At 47.4% G+C, this 14,096-nt stretch overlaps 1 protein-coding gene across 2 annotated transcripts in view; it reads left to right on the top strand.

Annotated features, from left to right (window-relative positions):
• The window catches only part of LOC119450254 (protein croquemort-like), a 94,943-nt gene that overhangs the window by 36,961 nt on the left and 43,886 nt on the right, over positions 1-14,096 (top strand). For both annotated transcript variants that reach the window (XM_037713642.2, XM_037713643.2), the window contains exon 2: positions 11,960-12,120. In XM_037713642.2, the coding sequence (XP_037569570.1) occupies positions 11,960-12,120 (161 nt within the window). The remainder of the gene's footprint in view (positions 1-11,959; positions 12,121-14,096) is intronic.

Genomic DNA, 14,096 nt, shown 5'->3' with positions numbered 1-14,096 from the left:
CAAACCTATCTTTCAGTTATCGCAAGCGCGCTCTGTACTCGGCGGCTCATTCCCTCTCTGCATGCCGTCTTGGAGAGATCAGTGCATGTATGGAGGGGACACACTGGAGGGATACTTGTAAGAAAAAAAAAAATAAAAGCGTTGGAAAGGGGGGAGTGGAGGAGGAGGAGTGTCTAGGAAGACCGATGTCGTGCGCAGCAGCTCACGGAAGGTGTACCGGTTCGCGATAAGACATGGCGTGCAAACAACTTGTCTTACATGGCCGTGGCCTTTGTACACACTTGTATGCGTAGCCAAACGGCTACTGTGACACGAAAAATGCCGAAACAGGTCCGCTTTGGTCGTTTTCATTGTCTCCCGGATGCACAGAAGGAATCTGAAATAGTTAAAAGGACGTGCTCTGGCCTAGTTAATTCTCCTGGTGGCTCTACTTCGCGGAAAGAACTGGGACGACTCTGCTCTCGTGCGAAACCATGCGACTGAACGCTATTGTCGCCGTGCGGGGTCTTCTTTCCCGATTTGCATGCGTTTCGGAACAATGCTCCGTTCACTTTCTTTTTGTTGTTGGCGTTTTTTTTTTCGTTTTTTTTTTCTCTCGTCCTCTCTCTACTCGTACGAGTGAAAGAACGAACGCAGTTCGTGCAGGTATGCTCGCTGAAATACCTGTAGTACACACCAAGACATCTGCCCTTACATTTTTTTTTCTTACTTTTACGGGCGTCGCCCGCACTCCGGAGTCACGAATTGCGCCACTTCATTACAATTATCGCCATATAGGAGATATGAGAAATACTGGAAGTAGGCTTTTACACACCGTTCGGTAGTCGTGCGCCAGATGGCCGACCTCCCGCTCACGTGCGGCATCATTGAGCCAGGGGTAGACTAGGAAACAGCGAGTATGCAGTAAAGAAGAGATAGTTGGCACCAGCTCCTGCAAACCTGCTTCATTTTCATTTTGGTGGGACATCCGCCATCATGTGTCGGTCAAACGAGATGTGTGAGGAGGCGCTCTTGCAGAGAGAGAGAGAGAGAGAGAAATGGTGAGGAAGGCAGGAAGGTTAACCAGATGTTAGAATCCGGTTTGCTACCCTGCACTTGGGTAGGGAAATAGGGGTTAGAAAAAGGACAGAGAGAGAGAGAGAGAGTGAGAAAAAAAACTTGTGACGTGGAGCAGAGGTAGAACACCGGGCTTCTAATCCTCGCATATCTCCTATTGTGATCATTTTATCATCTACAATTGACATTTGACAACTGTATTCAAGGTATATTACAGCCACGAATTGGTTTTAAAGATATGCAGGTCCAACGCATATGCTGTAATCTATGTGAATCGAAGCTTGATTGGTGATGGCTACGTGTATTATGCTGTATAAAGACTAGTGTGGTGGTCTTTCAACTTGTGTTTCCAAGTTTCTGCGCAGCATTATGTTTAAGTTTATATCAGCTAAAAGTAAATTATCGAAGCTTGATTGGTGATGGCTACGTGTATTATGCTGTATAAAGACTAGTGTGGTGGTCTTTCAACTTGTGTTTCCAAGTTTCTGCGCAGCATTATGTTTAAGTTTATTATCAGCTAAAAGTAAATTGTGAGTCATTTGGTCGTGAACATTTGATGCATTTGGTGAACAAAATTTGTCTTATCACGTGGAGTGTGTCATCACATGATTCCATGGGTGGTTCATTTTATCGAGAAGATGATGTACGTTGAACAGCGGGAAGAAGTCTATGACTGGTAAAATATGAAACGTAAAGGTGAAGTTTGAGTGCGTCGCGGTAACTCGAGAAAACACGCGATCCGCTTCGCGGTATGTCCCATGACGTAGGTGAAAGGGCCATACGCTCACATAAGGCCGGTTTCGGCCGTAACAACGTTCTCCCACTCACGTGAGGCACATCGTATACCCATGTGACACATGCCCATTGGATGAATATTGTAGTAGGCAAAATGCTCAAATAACAAAACTGAAAAATCAAGGAGGGCGTGGAATGTAAAGTTGGTTTTACATAAGAGTTATGGCGTAAATCAACGAAAGAAGCTGCTGTCTATAATGAACTTGCGTGTGACATTGCCGCATACACGAGAATGCAGTCAAGACCTCGATACCTCCTCTATCATAGGGAAACATGCCCATTCTTCAGGACTGGCCAGGAATGGCCACACGCCCAGTGGCACAATCCGCACGTTTAAATCATAGATTATCAAGGTAATCGAAGAACCCGCTGAATATAATAGGCGTTTCCATTAAGAGGTGTGTGTGGTTTAGCAGTACACATGTTTTACATCTGAATGTACGTGTAGTAAAGACGGGCAGTCACAAAGCATCTGCTTTGTGACTGCCCTCAGTACACCGAAGGTCGAGGTTTACTGAGGCTTTTGCTCGTCTCGACATCCGACCGCTGTCAGCTGACGTTATATTGGGCCCTTGGAGTGACCATAAATCTATAGCTTTCAGATCGTCCAGGCCTTGTATGACGATTTAAAAAGCTACAGACGTGGACTATAGGATAGGGTTAAGAGGTGCTCGTTATGTGATTTGCCTCTTCTCTCTGTCGTCATCGCCATCCATCTTGTTCCTCTTTCTTTGCCGCTTCGCCTTTTCCCACGCCTGCAGCCTATAGCTGGCTAGACGAATTTAGTACCTCAGGCCGACCCCTCTGCCTTCATTTGACGTCTCTTTCTGTGCTTCTGTTCCGTTGTGTAAAGTTGCTACGTTACGTTGCTGTGTCAGCTTGAGGCAAAAAAAAAAAAAAAAAAAGAGAAAATACCTCGCTACGCCATTTCTTTCTATTCTACCGCGGAAAGCCAAACTAAATTGAGAAAAGAAAGTGTCAGCCTTCAGCGAGACAGTTTCGGTGTCCGCTGCAGGATGTGTCCCCTTCTCATCACCCTTAACGGGCCGTCAAAGAGGAATAAAAACTTAAAATTGATCAGTAAATTGCACTTTTAGAATGCCAGCAAGGTTGCTCTCAGCTTTGGCAAGCCAGAAAAGGCGCAAGAGAAACGAAAGTCGAGTCTAGTTGCCGAACTGCTTATCTCGATTAACAGCGATTTCATCGCGCTCCAAAGGAAACGATAACTGCCAATACAGTAAGTTTTCATTTTGTTTTTATTTTGACACGAAAGCCCGTTTCTGTTTAGGCTCGACAATCAAAAAGGGACATCTCAATTGGCTTCCTGCACGTTTTATCGACGCCTCCGTCAAATTGATTCAGACAGAGCCGGAAAACGATATCTCATCAGTTTCATAGCGTTGCTTTTTAGTGGATCTTCAAAAGCGCGATTTTCCCGCGGATTAGTGCGCGCCCGATCCGCACTAACCAGCCCCTCTAACCCAGGCAGCGGATTCGCATCACGCAGGCTATCGAGGTCGCAGGCGCCGCGTTCTTTGCATCCCTTTTTCTTGATGCTTCCCGGCTCCGGCAGTCGCGGAAGGCGGCGGCGAAGAGCAACCTCGAAGCAGTCGCGGCGGCGGGTTTGCCTAGTCGCCCGTGCACGCCGGCGCGCGCAGTCGGTCGCTTCGGTGCAGGCGCACTCGCGCGAGCCTGTGACGTCACCCAGGAGTGAGGCTGTGGCTCAAGTGCACGCGCACCGGAAAGAAGGGGGAGGACCCCCCCCGTGGAGACGGAGGGGATATGACTATTACGTGCGCGCTCACTCACGTGCAGCCGGATCGCGACTCCGTGCTCGCAGCTGCCGGCACCGCTCGGACGCGACGACCGTCTGCCCCTATACTGCACTTATCGAATCCTTGAGATGTGTGTCTGGCGCGCGGCCATCGGTTTCCGATACGCCTTGTTGTCTGTTGTGCGTTCACGCTTGTGGCGACCTCAAGGGGCGAATGTTCACGTACAACAGGGAGGCGAGCGCAATTTTTACGTGTTGCACCCACTTGCGGCGAAAAACAGGCGGCCGCCGCAGCCACGTACGATTTCAGTGTTGCTAGAAACAGCGTGATTGTATTCCCAGTAAAATGCAGTGAAAAAAAAAATAGTTTTGTATCTGCAACTGAACCATATTGGTCGCGCCTGGACGGCTGTGATCAGTCGATCATTGTACGCGATGCGCCCAGCTTTTGTCGCCATTGTTCGCTCTAGGCTCTTTGGCTGGCTAGCTGGGTCAAATGCGGCGGCCGGAAGTCGGACGCGACCGCGCCCTGATTGGTCCGCGCTGACTGCCTTCATTCGCCGCTCCCGGCGAGCGGCTGACCGCCTGCGAACATACCTAGCCCGCCTTGATCGACGGCGAACAGCCGCGGGGCGGACGCCGCGCGCGGCCGTTCGCCAGTTTTTCGCAAGAAAATCGCTCCATGTGGGTCGGGCTTTACGACAGTTCTGATGAGGCGAACAACACAGCTTTTATTTGATTAGCTCGAAGCCTCGGGCTTGCATTCACAGTTTATTTATATTTGTGAGGCATATTGAATCTTAGCGAGGATAGGTGGGCTGCGCTCTTGGGCAGCCCCGAACACAACGACTAAACCCTGGCCGTCCAGAGTGCCCGCGATCGGGCCGGGCCGTCATGCTCAGCTTGGCGATCTCTACGTGGGACGGCGCGGGGTCTCCCCTGCGTCTTCTCTGGACCGGAATAAAGTTATTTCACTCACTCATCTATCTATCTATCTATCCGTAATTCACGTTTGTAGCTGTGGCATGTGTTAGCGTCGGTGTGTAGGTGTTATTGCGTTTTCTTTCCTCAGAGGTGTTTGTTCTTTCTTCTTTCTGGGGTTTTACGTGCCAAAACCAGTTCTGATTATGAGGCACGCCGTAGTGGAGGGCTCCGGGTTAATTTTGACCACCTGGGGTTCTTTAACGTGCACTACAACGCAACCACACGGGCGTTTTTACATTTCGCCTCCATCGAAATGCGGCCGCCGCGGCCGCGATTCGATCCCGCGACCTCGTGCTCAGCAGCGCAACGCCTTAGCTGACTGAGCCACCCCGGCGGGTCTTTCCTCAGAAGTGAAAGGGAGTTATTTCCGACCTTTTCATCTTTTTCCGCCAGCTTAAGGCTTGCACTAAGAGGCTGGACGATGATGAACTGAGGTAGGGTGGCAAGTTTATAGAGGGAACGTTAACAGTATACCGCTTTATACAAGAGCATAAGGAATGCAAAGCGGGAATTAGCTCTTCCATTTACTTTTTGTTTCTCTGAGATATTTTACACGGGTATAAAACTAATTACCGCGCTGAACATGTTATCATGCTTTTTAAGTTGTGAATGGTTTTGAGGACGCTTTGGTGAGAATTGATTTCAGATGTTATCGGAGGTAAACATGTACGCGCGAATTGGCGCTGACATTGACAGCCTTGTCAGATTCCCGCTGGCTGCCGCGAAGACCCTCTGACGCGCCTGCAATCCGCACGCAAAACGCCATCCATCACGGCAGCCTGGTAAACATCGTACGCGTGTGAACAATTTATGTCGCTGCCTTCCCGGTTGAGCGGTTGACTCATACTTGGAGACACGCAGATAGAATGGGCACAAATAGACGAAGGAAGTGTCGTCCAAAAGAAAGAGAAATGTTCTTAGGCTATTGGATTTATTCTAACCGATGGAATCAATTGGGGGAGCAACATTTTGTGACGTGGAGGCACCACGTGGAAAAGTGTCCTGGAAGGCCAGGTTCTGTAATAGCTTCGCTTTCTTTCCTCATTTCATTATCTGTTTCTCCGGCCTTGGCACAGCACTGACGGCAGGCAGCTGGAGCGAACCAGCATGCCGATCCTGACCTGTGGAAACAGTCGCCTGACGTCAATAAGGGATGGAAGTGCGTGCTTAAAGCGCCGACGTCAGTTCAGAAAATGAAATCGAGAAAGAGATGCCGGCGTAATTTATTGTAGAACGCGGACCCCACCGATACCTGCATTTCCGTTCGATCCTATTCCGCTCCAGCGATTACCCTGTTTAATTACCCTCTTTTTCCTGCTTCATCATTTCTTCTTTCTTTCTTTTGTTACTGCGGAAATTTTAAGCTTTTATCGCTTAGGTCGTTCTCGTTTCGCTTCTCATACAGTGGTTGATATGAGACTCAGATTCAGTTTGAATCGAGGGAAATGAAATTGCGCACACGGAGAGAAATAGAGAAAAAAAGAAGACGTGAAAAAAAAAAGAAAGATTGTTTGTGTTCGCGATCTTAAAGTGGCTATATTGTGGCAGTGTGATCGTATAGACTTATAACATACTAGTAGAGTTTTGATTTAACTTCAATGCGCGGTTACGGCCCTGCTTGCCTGCAGCCACAGCCGCTTGCTTCTTCCCCCCCCCCCCCCCCAAAAAAAAAAATAAATAAATAAATAAAAAATGGACGGGATATTACCGCGCGTCGCCGCGAGCATTGCACGACTCTCACAAGTTCTTTCCTATGTGCCGTTTCGAGTACAAAGCATCGGCTGTTGGAGGAATGATTACGGTACCTCGCAGGGGAGGGCTGGATCGATTAATCGCGTGCAACCTTCACTTTGCCGCTGTTGTCGCACAGAATATCGAGAACCGCGCGCCACCGACTAATTACGAGGGCCCATTCGATACGGGGTTCAATCGTGTTCAACGTCCCAATTCAACGCTGAAGCTTTTGGGTGCCTTGGTATATATATATATATATATATATATATATATATATATATATATATATATATATATATATATATATGGTTCAACGTTTTTGGTTTTAGTTCCACTGGAACATACGTTCTGGTTTTGTGAATATATTTTCCAAGCGCACTTTCAACGGCTTCTTTCAGTGGATAAATTTCCGCGTTGCTTGAGTGATTATCTGCTTCACTAATTTTGTTGACGCTGAATCGTGCTTGATTGCTGCCCTGCTCTTCAACAACACTGCAGTTGCATCTAATACACAGAATGGGATTTCAATTCTTGAGGCAAGCAACGAAAAAAAAAAAAATGCAAGAACTTAATGCGACAGAAAGGAAGACCGACACAGCGCTGTCTTCATTTGTGTCATTTTTCCGCGCTGCTTGCCTCGAGAATGGAATACACATTCCCTGGCAAACTATCCTTCTAAGTTCTCGAGAAGCAGTTTGGCAAAAGGCACGAGGCCGTACGGCGATGTGACTATGCAGGAAGTACGAGTAGGTGCATTTGGTATTCGGACACAAATAGAACGAGACTTTGTAGCATTACGCGAGTACACAGCTCCGTCGAAAAGTGGAGAGAGAAAAAAAAAATACTGGGTACTATGGGCGAGTGGGTCATTCCGTGCATGACAGGCGCCGCCCGGCTTGTCATGTGGAGTAACATTCTGTAACACGTGAGTCCAGGCACACATCTCCAGCACCCATAAAAAAATAAAATAAATAAATAAAAGGAAATCCCCCTCACTCGGTTAATTTGAAGCTCTGCAAAAGGAGTCTCTCATATAGCCCCGGTGTGTCTTTGGGACGTTGCACCCCGTTAACCTATACCAAATGCATTCATTTCATTAACTGATTTTTGGTCTTAGGTTGACCCAACTTGAATTGTACCTGTATTTGACAATGGTATCGTAATTTGTGGTAGGGTATCGACGAGACGAAGACGGGAGCTGGAGCTGTTTCGAAGTGCCAGTATCTACATCTAGGTCTGCGTCAAAAAAAAAAAAAAAAAAAAAAAAAAAAAAAAAAAAAAACAGAGAGAGAGAAAGAAAGAAAAAAAGAAAGTAAAATGCAGTAAGTAGTTCGTTGGTTTTGCAACCTCGATGGTACACAAAAATCTTGCGACGGTCCGCCAAACCAGCGCCACGGGGACATTCCTTCGTATCTGCTTCCTCCATACACACGCGCGTCCACTAGTAGCCGCGGAGAATCAAACTAGCGACGTTGCTGGCAGAAGCGGAACGGCCCAGCCGCCGAGACTGCGGTGGTTAGATTTCCAATGAACTTGCTGCATGGAATGCGTAGCTGAGCAAGTTCTCGAAGACGCACAGCTCCGTTGCTCGCGTGATTTATGATGCACCGACTCCTTTCTCCGAGGTTATACTTTTCGCATGCCAGCGGTTCGTGTTTGGTGTGGGTGTGTACGGCGCCGGAATACTTATTGAACGTGAAGCGTGCCAAACGTGCACGTTATAAAGGGGCCGTGACACTTATTTCTTGCGTGTTTGTCAGTAAATTGCCAAGAGAGTTATACCTGCAAAGTGACACGATGCACATACCAATTGCGTTTGCAACTGCGCGTGCAAAAACTACAGCCGCGGAACAATTGCGGGCCTATATTAAATTTAAACGTTGTATCGTAGCGTCTCACTGGCTTGGGGCGATGTCAATATTTTGGGGCCAGCCATTTGAAATCTCTGCATTAGTAGTGGTTGCCTGACCAGCCACGCTTAAGAATTTTTGCCGCGGAATTTTGTTTCAGTTCCTGACATTTTCCAGTTCATGCAACGTGTCTTCAACACCGAAGTTTCAGTGTTGAAGAGACACTGAGCACTTCAGTTTCAACACTGAAGTGAAGTGTTTCTTTAACGCCTAAGTTTCAACACTGGAGCAGTGTTTCAGTGTTCAAAATTGTTTGTTGGTAGCTTATACAATAATAAATGATCGAAAACCCGCGATTCGTGTGTCAAAAGCACCAGTGTGCTGTTCACCGCACTTCTCGCCAATGCATCTGCTGAAGCTGCATAGCACGCTCCGGGTAATGCTGGCAAATTCTAAAAATTTTGACGGACTCTTGTTTTAACTTTCCATGTAGATTTCCGGGAGCCGTCAACACAGAATTCTCATCAAAAAACCTGCCGAGCGCTGACGTCGAAGGGCGCACTGGCTCGTTTACTCTTGACAAAGGTTGCACTACGTGCTTCAACGTTTTCCAGGGAATCTTTCCCCCAGCTCTAGTGAGGCGATGTGACGGTACAGGGTCCTTACAGAACTTTGCTTGAACTGTAGATCATCGTAAGGGGTGCTGCATGTTCAAACATGGCAAAAAAAAAAAGTCGGGGACAATGCTACGGAGCTGCTGATCGCATCGAGAGCTTGCCATCAATGGCGTTGAAATAAAGTGAACATAAAACTAAGGGGCCAACGGCACTTAATCCGCAAAGATCGGTAGCTGGAGTTCGATCTGTCTTTTGGCGTTTCCTTAAAGTCATTAGAGTAGAGCTAATTGCCTTACCTGGCTGTAGAGTATAATCGGTAGAAGCGAGCAGGCCTTGGCCTCACCATCGCCTTAGTTACTTTCACAGCGAACCGAGACGAGAGCATCTGAGAAATAAAGCACGAAATCAGCCATGGTTTCAGTAGGGCATTGTTTATCTCGAATAATCAGAACAACCTTTCTTTCAAAATATGATAGGGTAACGGTCGGTTGCTGGATTCTTTGCCAGATTGAAATTTTGTTGGTGTACCGCTAGATCAGCAGTGATCATTAATTGGGTTTCTAGGTCATAGCGAGCGTTCAGCGAAATCTTATCCGCGGTCTGTCCTTCAACCTTTTTTTTTTTTTTTTCTCGGTCTTAACTTACGTTAGGTCTAACGGCCGCGTCTCTTTTTCTCTCTTTTGCACCTGCGAAAGGTTTCATTTATTTGTAGAGTGAAACGTCTCCAAGTTTATGTCCATATCGCTTGTTTAGAGTCGGACTGACCTTGCTCCTTGAGACGCTACCTATAGCGTCGTCAAAGGCTGCTGCGTCTTTCATTAGTGCGAGACAACTTTGGTGCTAAAAAACCAAAGAAATGTTCTGTGCTCGTAACACCGTTGTAGTGAAGGTTACCGGGATCGCAACCTTCGCAACGCGCCGAAGCACTTGGCGCTGCAATGGCGAAGTTCTACTCGCTGCGCAGCTGCACTTCGGTTCCCAGCTTTTATCACTAAAACATTGCATTTTTGTGGAAGCTACAGCTAGCGTCCGCCAATTTAAGCGATAATATCGCGAAGTGTAAGTAAATATACGCGCCGAGATTACATGCTACGTGGCCGCCGCCTTATTGCTACGGGCCGACTGCGCAAAGCTACATGCTTGTTATGAAGGTTACAACGCTTGGGCAGAATATCATGTTATCGACAGTCGTAATTGGCCAGTGCGCGCGTGCAACAAACACATACTTGATATACATGTATATATATGTAAACTTACATACGCTGGCAATCTTCCGCCCGTGTATATGCCAGATGCCTTAATCATGATATAATAAGAAAGCGCGAGAGATTGGGACAAACGAAGAAAGACACAAACAGTGCGCTTTGTGTGTCTTTCTTCGTTTGTCCCAGTCTCTCGCGCTTTTCTTAATTTAACATGAACTACCGACATGCCCAAGTCTCTACCATTCATATCTTAATCATGTCATGCGCCGTACATAAAAACTGCGCACTGTTCCGGTTTTCACTCACTGTGAACAAGACGCTTTAAAATCTTTTTTGTCGATGTCCTGGTCCCCTTCCTTTTTAGTAGACAACATACTTAGTTAGCCGGCCACAATTTTTTTTATCCGTCTAATCACAAAGTTTCAATACTGTCTTCGTGAATTGATTTCCTAGTTGGGCTCGTGGCACTCTTCCTACCGAGACCTATGTGCACTCTTCTGTACACTCCGTACATGGTATACCCGACCAATTAGACCCCCCGATGTGCACAGTGGTCGAGCCGTAACTCGTTTTCAGCTGCTTCGTACCAGGTAGAATTCTAAACAGTCACGCACGGGCGGTTGCCTGGGAGAGGCGCCAACCGCACTCTGGCTTTATGGGTATAACTGCCGAGAAGACAAAGGCGTCGAGCCGTCGGCTGTGTGGCTTAGCAGCGATAAAACCTAAGCGGAAGCGCAATAATTGTGCCGACTCTTATTTTGTTGGCGCACTGCTTTATTTTTTCATTTTGCGCTTTCCGCTTCCGTGTGTGTCTGCGCGACCGTTAAATTTCTATATACTTCCTAGTGGTGAGTGAGGGGCTTCAGGAATTGCGCGCGGGGCCAGTACTGATGACGTGTGAGCTTGGGACTTGAGGCAAAAGGAAGCGCGACACGAACAAGTCAAGGCGTGCACGAATTTAAAGGTGCATATTGCGAGGAAGCCCACATTGACATCTCGGTGTGGGAATGTGCACGTATCGGTATTGGGCTCTTCGTTCCAGATAGTTAATTGGACAAAAAGATGCTTCTGCGCGTTGCCCTTCAGCGCCACATTCCTGCTTCAAGCAGTCGTTATCTCCTGGTTGTTCGTTTGCTACAGAAGTTAAAATGAAATTGTGGGGCTTCAAGATAAACGTACCAATGAGTGTTCACTTTACGTGTGGCTTGCGTTTTCGTTGATTATATATTTCAATATCGAGTGGGGGGCTCTTTGGAACTGTATGCGACATTTTCGAACGAACGCGGTGCTTTAGAACCGGCCAACGTCGCCGCAGTATCATTAGTGGCTTTCAGCATCGTTATGGCAACCGCGTTCGTATAAAAAAAAAAAAAAAGAAAGTATGAAGCCTGTAAAACTGTCTGGTCGGTATACCTCGAAGTGTCGGCAATGAGCTATGCATGACTGAATATGGCACTCGTCACGCATATTGTTCAGCGCAGTGGCCCGAATATTTAGTACCGAGGAAGGCGAATAAGTCGATTGTGGCCATAAACAACAAGTGTGCAGATGTCGTGTTTCTCGTGAAATAGTTATGCAGTCTTCGGCCAGCGCATGGTTCTGCTTTCTTTTGCGACGTGCAATATCTTCTCGGCCAAACTGGCTCCCGTCAAACTTCGGATTTCAGAATAGCTTTCTGTGAGTTAATTTGTGAAGAGAAGTGTTTTTAAGGGAATTGCAAAAGGTTCATCAGAGTGGACGCTGTCTGCGTTTTGAAAAACTACAGTTATTGTTTTGTGACTGCAGCCAGAGTGATCTGTTTTCAACTACTAGAGCTCATAGGTGATATTCGAATGGTCATTAAAGCAGGTGACCCCCCTTGCACGACACCTGCAGTGTGAACTTTTTTATTGTTTCGTAACCAAGTGGTAGTGACCCGTCAATTTTTCTCTCCTGCCTATGCAGAACCTTGTACTGGAACCCAACAGCGAAGTGTACAGCAGCTGGCAGCGCGCGCCCGTACCCATCTACCTCAAGTACTACTTCTTCAACATGACCAATCCGGACGAGATTCTCGCTGGCACGGAGAAGCCCCGCCTTCAAGAGGTCGGACCCTACACATTCCTGTGAGTACCTCAGCTGAGCCAATGCGAACCAAGCGCTGGCAAGCTGCAGGGAGCGAGCATCACACCAGTGACTTGCTAACAGAGCAGGCAAAATACACACTTGCCTAGCAAGATTTGCCAACGAGAAGCGTGCCGTATTTGTTAAACATTTCGGAGTCACCCCGCGAGCAAGAGGTAGTGTCCAAATTAACTGCCCCAGGGACTGCTCCCTCCAAATACCAGAAACTAATTTCGAAGGATATGCTCTTGCTGACTGCATGAGACGAAGACGATTGCAGAGCCGGAAACACGTCATGGACGCCATGCTTTAGACGTCACCTATTAAGATCTTTCGCGCCTGTTACTGTGGCAGGGTGAGCTCTTGTCGCTCCTCTGGAGTGCTTCGAAAGGTCAGGAGAGTGAGGAGAATTGTCCCTCTCAATCTCCGGGGATTTGGAGGCACGAAAGTTTTTCAAGGACACTAATACGAAGCCAGACAACAGGCTCAGGTCGCATGCAGTGGTTCTTGAAACTTTTGTCACTTATTGAGCTTGCAACTTGTTGCTGTGGAGTAGCATGTCGGGCGTGTGGCTGGGCCTAACGGGTTCCCCCAGTCTTCCTGAAGGCCTGCATCGCCCTCGAAACAACCTATCTTTATTTCTCAACTGCACTCAGCAACGACAGCAAAAAATTGCTGCCGCGACCGTGGGCGTCCACGGTCGCGGCAGTTTTTTTTTTCTGTCGTTGTTGAGTAATAACCGTCGTCAAAATGATACTTTCTGTGCATCTAGTGCAGTGCAAAAAAAAAAGGATAAAAAGGATAAAAAGGGCACCTCGCTGTTAGGTTGAGAAATCGCCAGACGTTAAGTAAGATATATGGGAAACCGTGGTGATATTACGAAATCCACCTTCCACGGTGGCTCACTGGCTATTGCGAAGCGGCCCCAGCGGCCGCGTTCCGATGAGGGCAGGTTGCAAAACGCTCCTGAGCCTTGGCTACCACCTGAAAGAACTCCAGACGGTTACAATTAATCGGGCTAGAATTGTTCGTAAGAGAGAATGGTACCCAGTCTCGATGCCCGACATAATATTTGCGAAATCAACTAGCCAATGGCAAACAGAACTTACGAACAAAAGGCTTCGTGAATTCGACCCCTTGTGCATAATGTTCGTACAAATAATTTTGACAAGAATGCTGGGCCCGAATTCACAAAAACTTCTTACGCTAGAATTTTTCGTAAGAAATAATTTTAGCCAATCCGGATGCCAGACATATCATTAGTGAAGGCGACCAGCCAATGGCAAAGCGAACTAACGAAAGAAAAGCTTTGTGAATCTGGCCCCTGATTTATTTTCTGCAAATCGCCTCACCCTCCCACCCCCACCCCTCAAAAAAAAAAAAAAAAAAGAACGAAAAAAAAAAAAACCCGGCAAGTTTGCACTCGGTCGTGCAAAGCTTAGGCACAGCGAAACTGTCGATCCTCAAGTCTTACTGGCTGCTACTGCTAGGTCTTAACTTGGTCGCTGCTAGGTTCTAACTTGGTTACTGTTAGGTTCTGTAACTTGGTTGCTGCTAGGTTTGTAAGTACAGTTTTAGCAGGGAAAGACAATCGGCATTCTGTACTTGTCAGCCAGACGTCCTCACTAAGAAAAGTTACGCGATACGGCTGCGTGAGACGAGAGAAGTGCTTTGAACCCATTAGAGTGTGCCGATGTGACAACACGTGACAGCCGCTGTGACAACATGGACGGTGGCAGGTTCTTGTTAAATTTCGCGCTCTGGAGGCAAGTATTTCGCTTCGTTAAGTTCAACTAGAAGCGCGCTTACACAAAAGGACCAGCGGCAAACGCGGTACTGTACTGTGGCCCGGATGTTACAAGTAGCTAACCACAACGGAAATTGCTCTTGCGAGCTCAGTGCGCACGTAGTCGCATCCTGTCGCATCCGCCTTTTGCTGTTGTCGTCGGGGCTTCTCGAGTGCTTCCATCCACAACTT

This window comes from Dermacentor silvarum, chromosome 4 (genome assembly GCF_013339745.2).
Source record: "Dermacentor silvarum isolate Dsil-2018 chromosome 4, BIME_Dsil_1.4, whole genome shotgun sequence".
NCBI classification, from domain to species: Eukaryota; Metazoa; Arthropoda; class Arachnida; order Ixodida; family Ixodidae; genus Dermacentor; species Dermacentor silvarum.
Note: the sequence above shows the minus strand (reverse complement) of the source record. Positions and strands in the feature narration are given on the sequence as shown.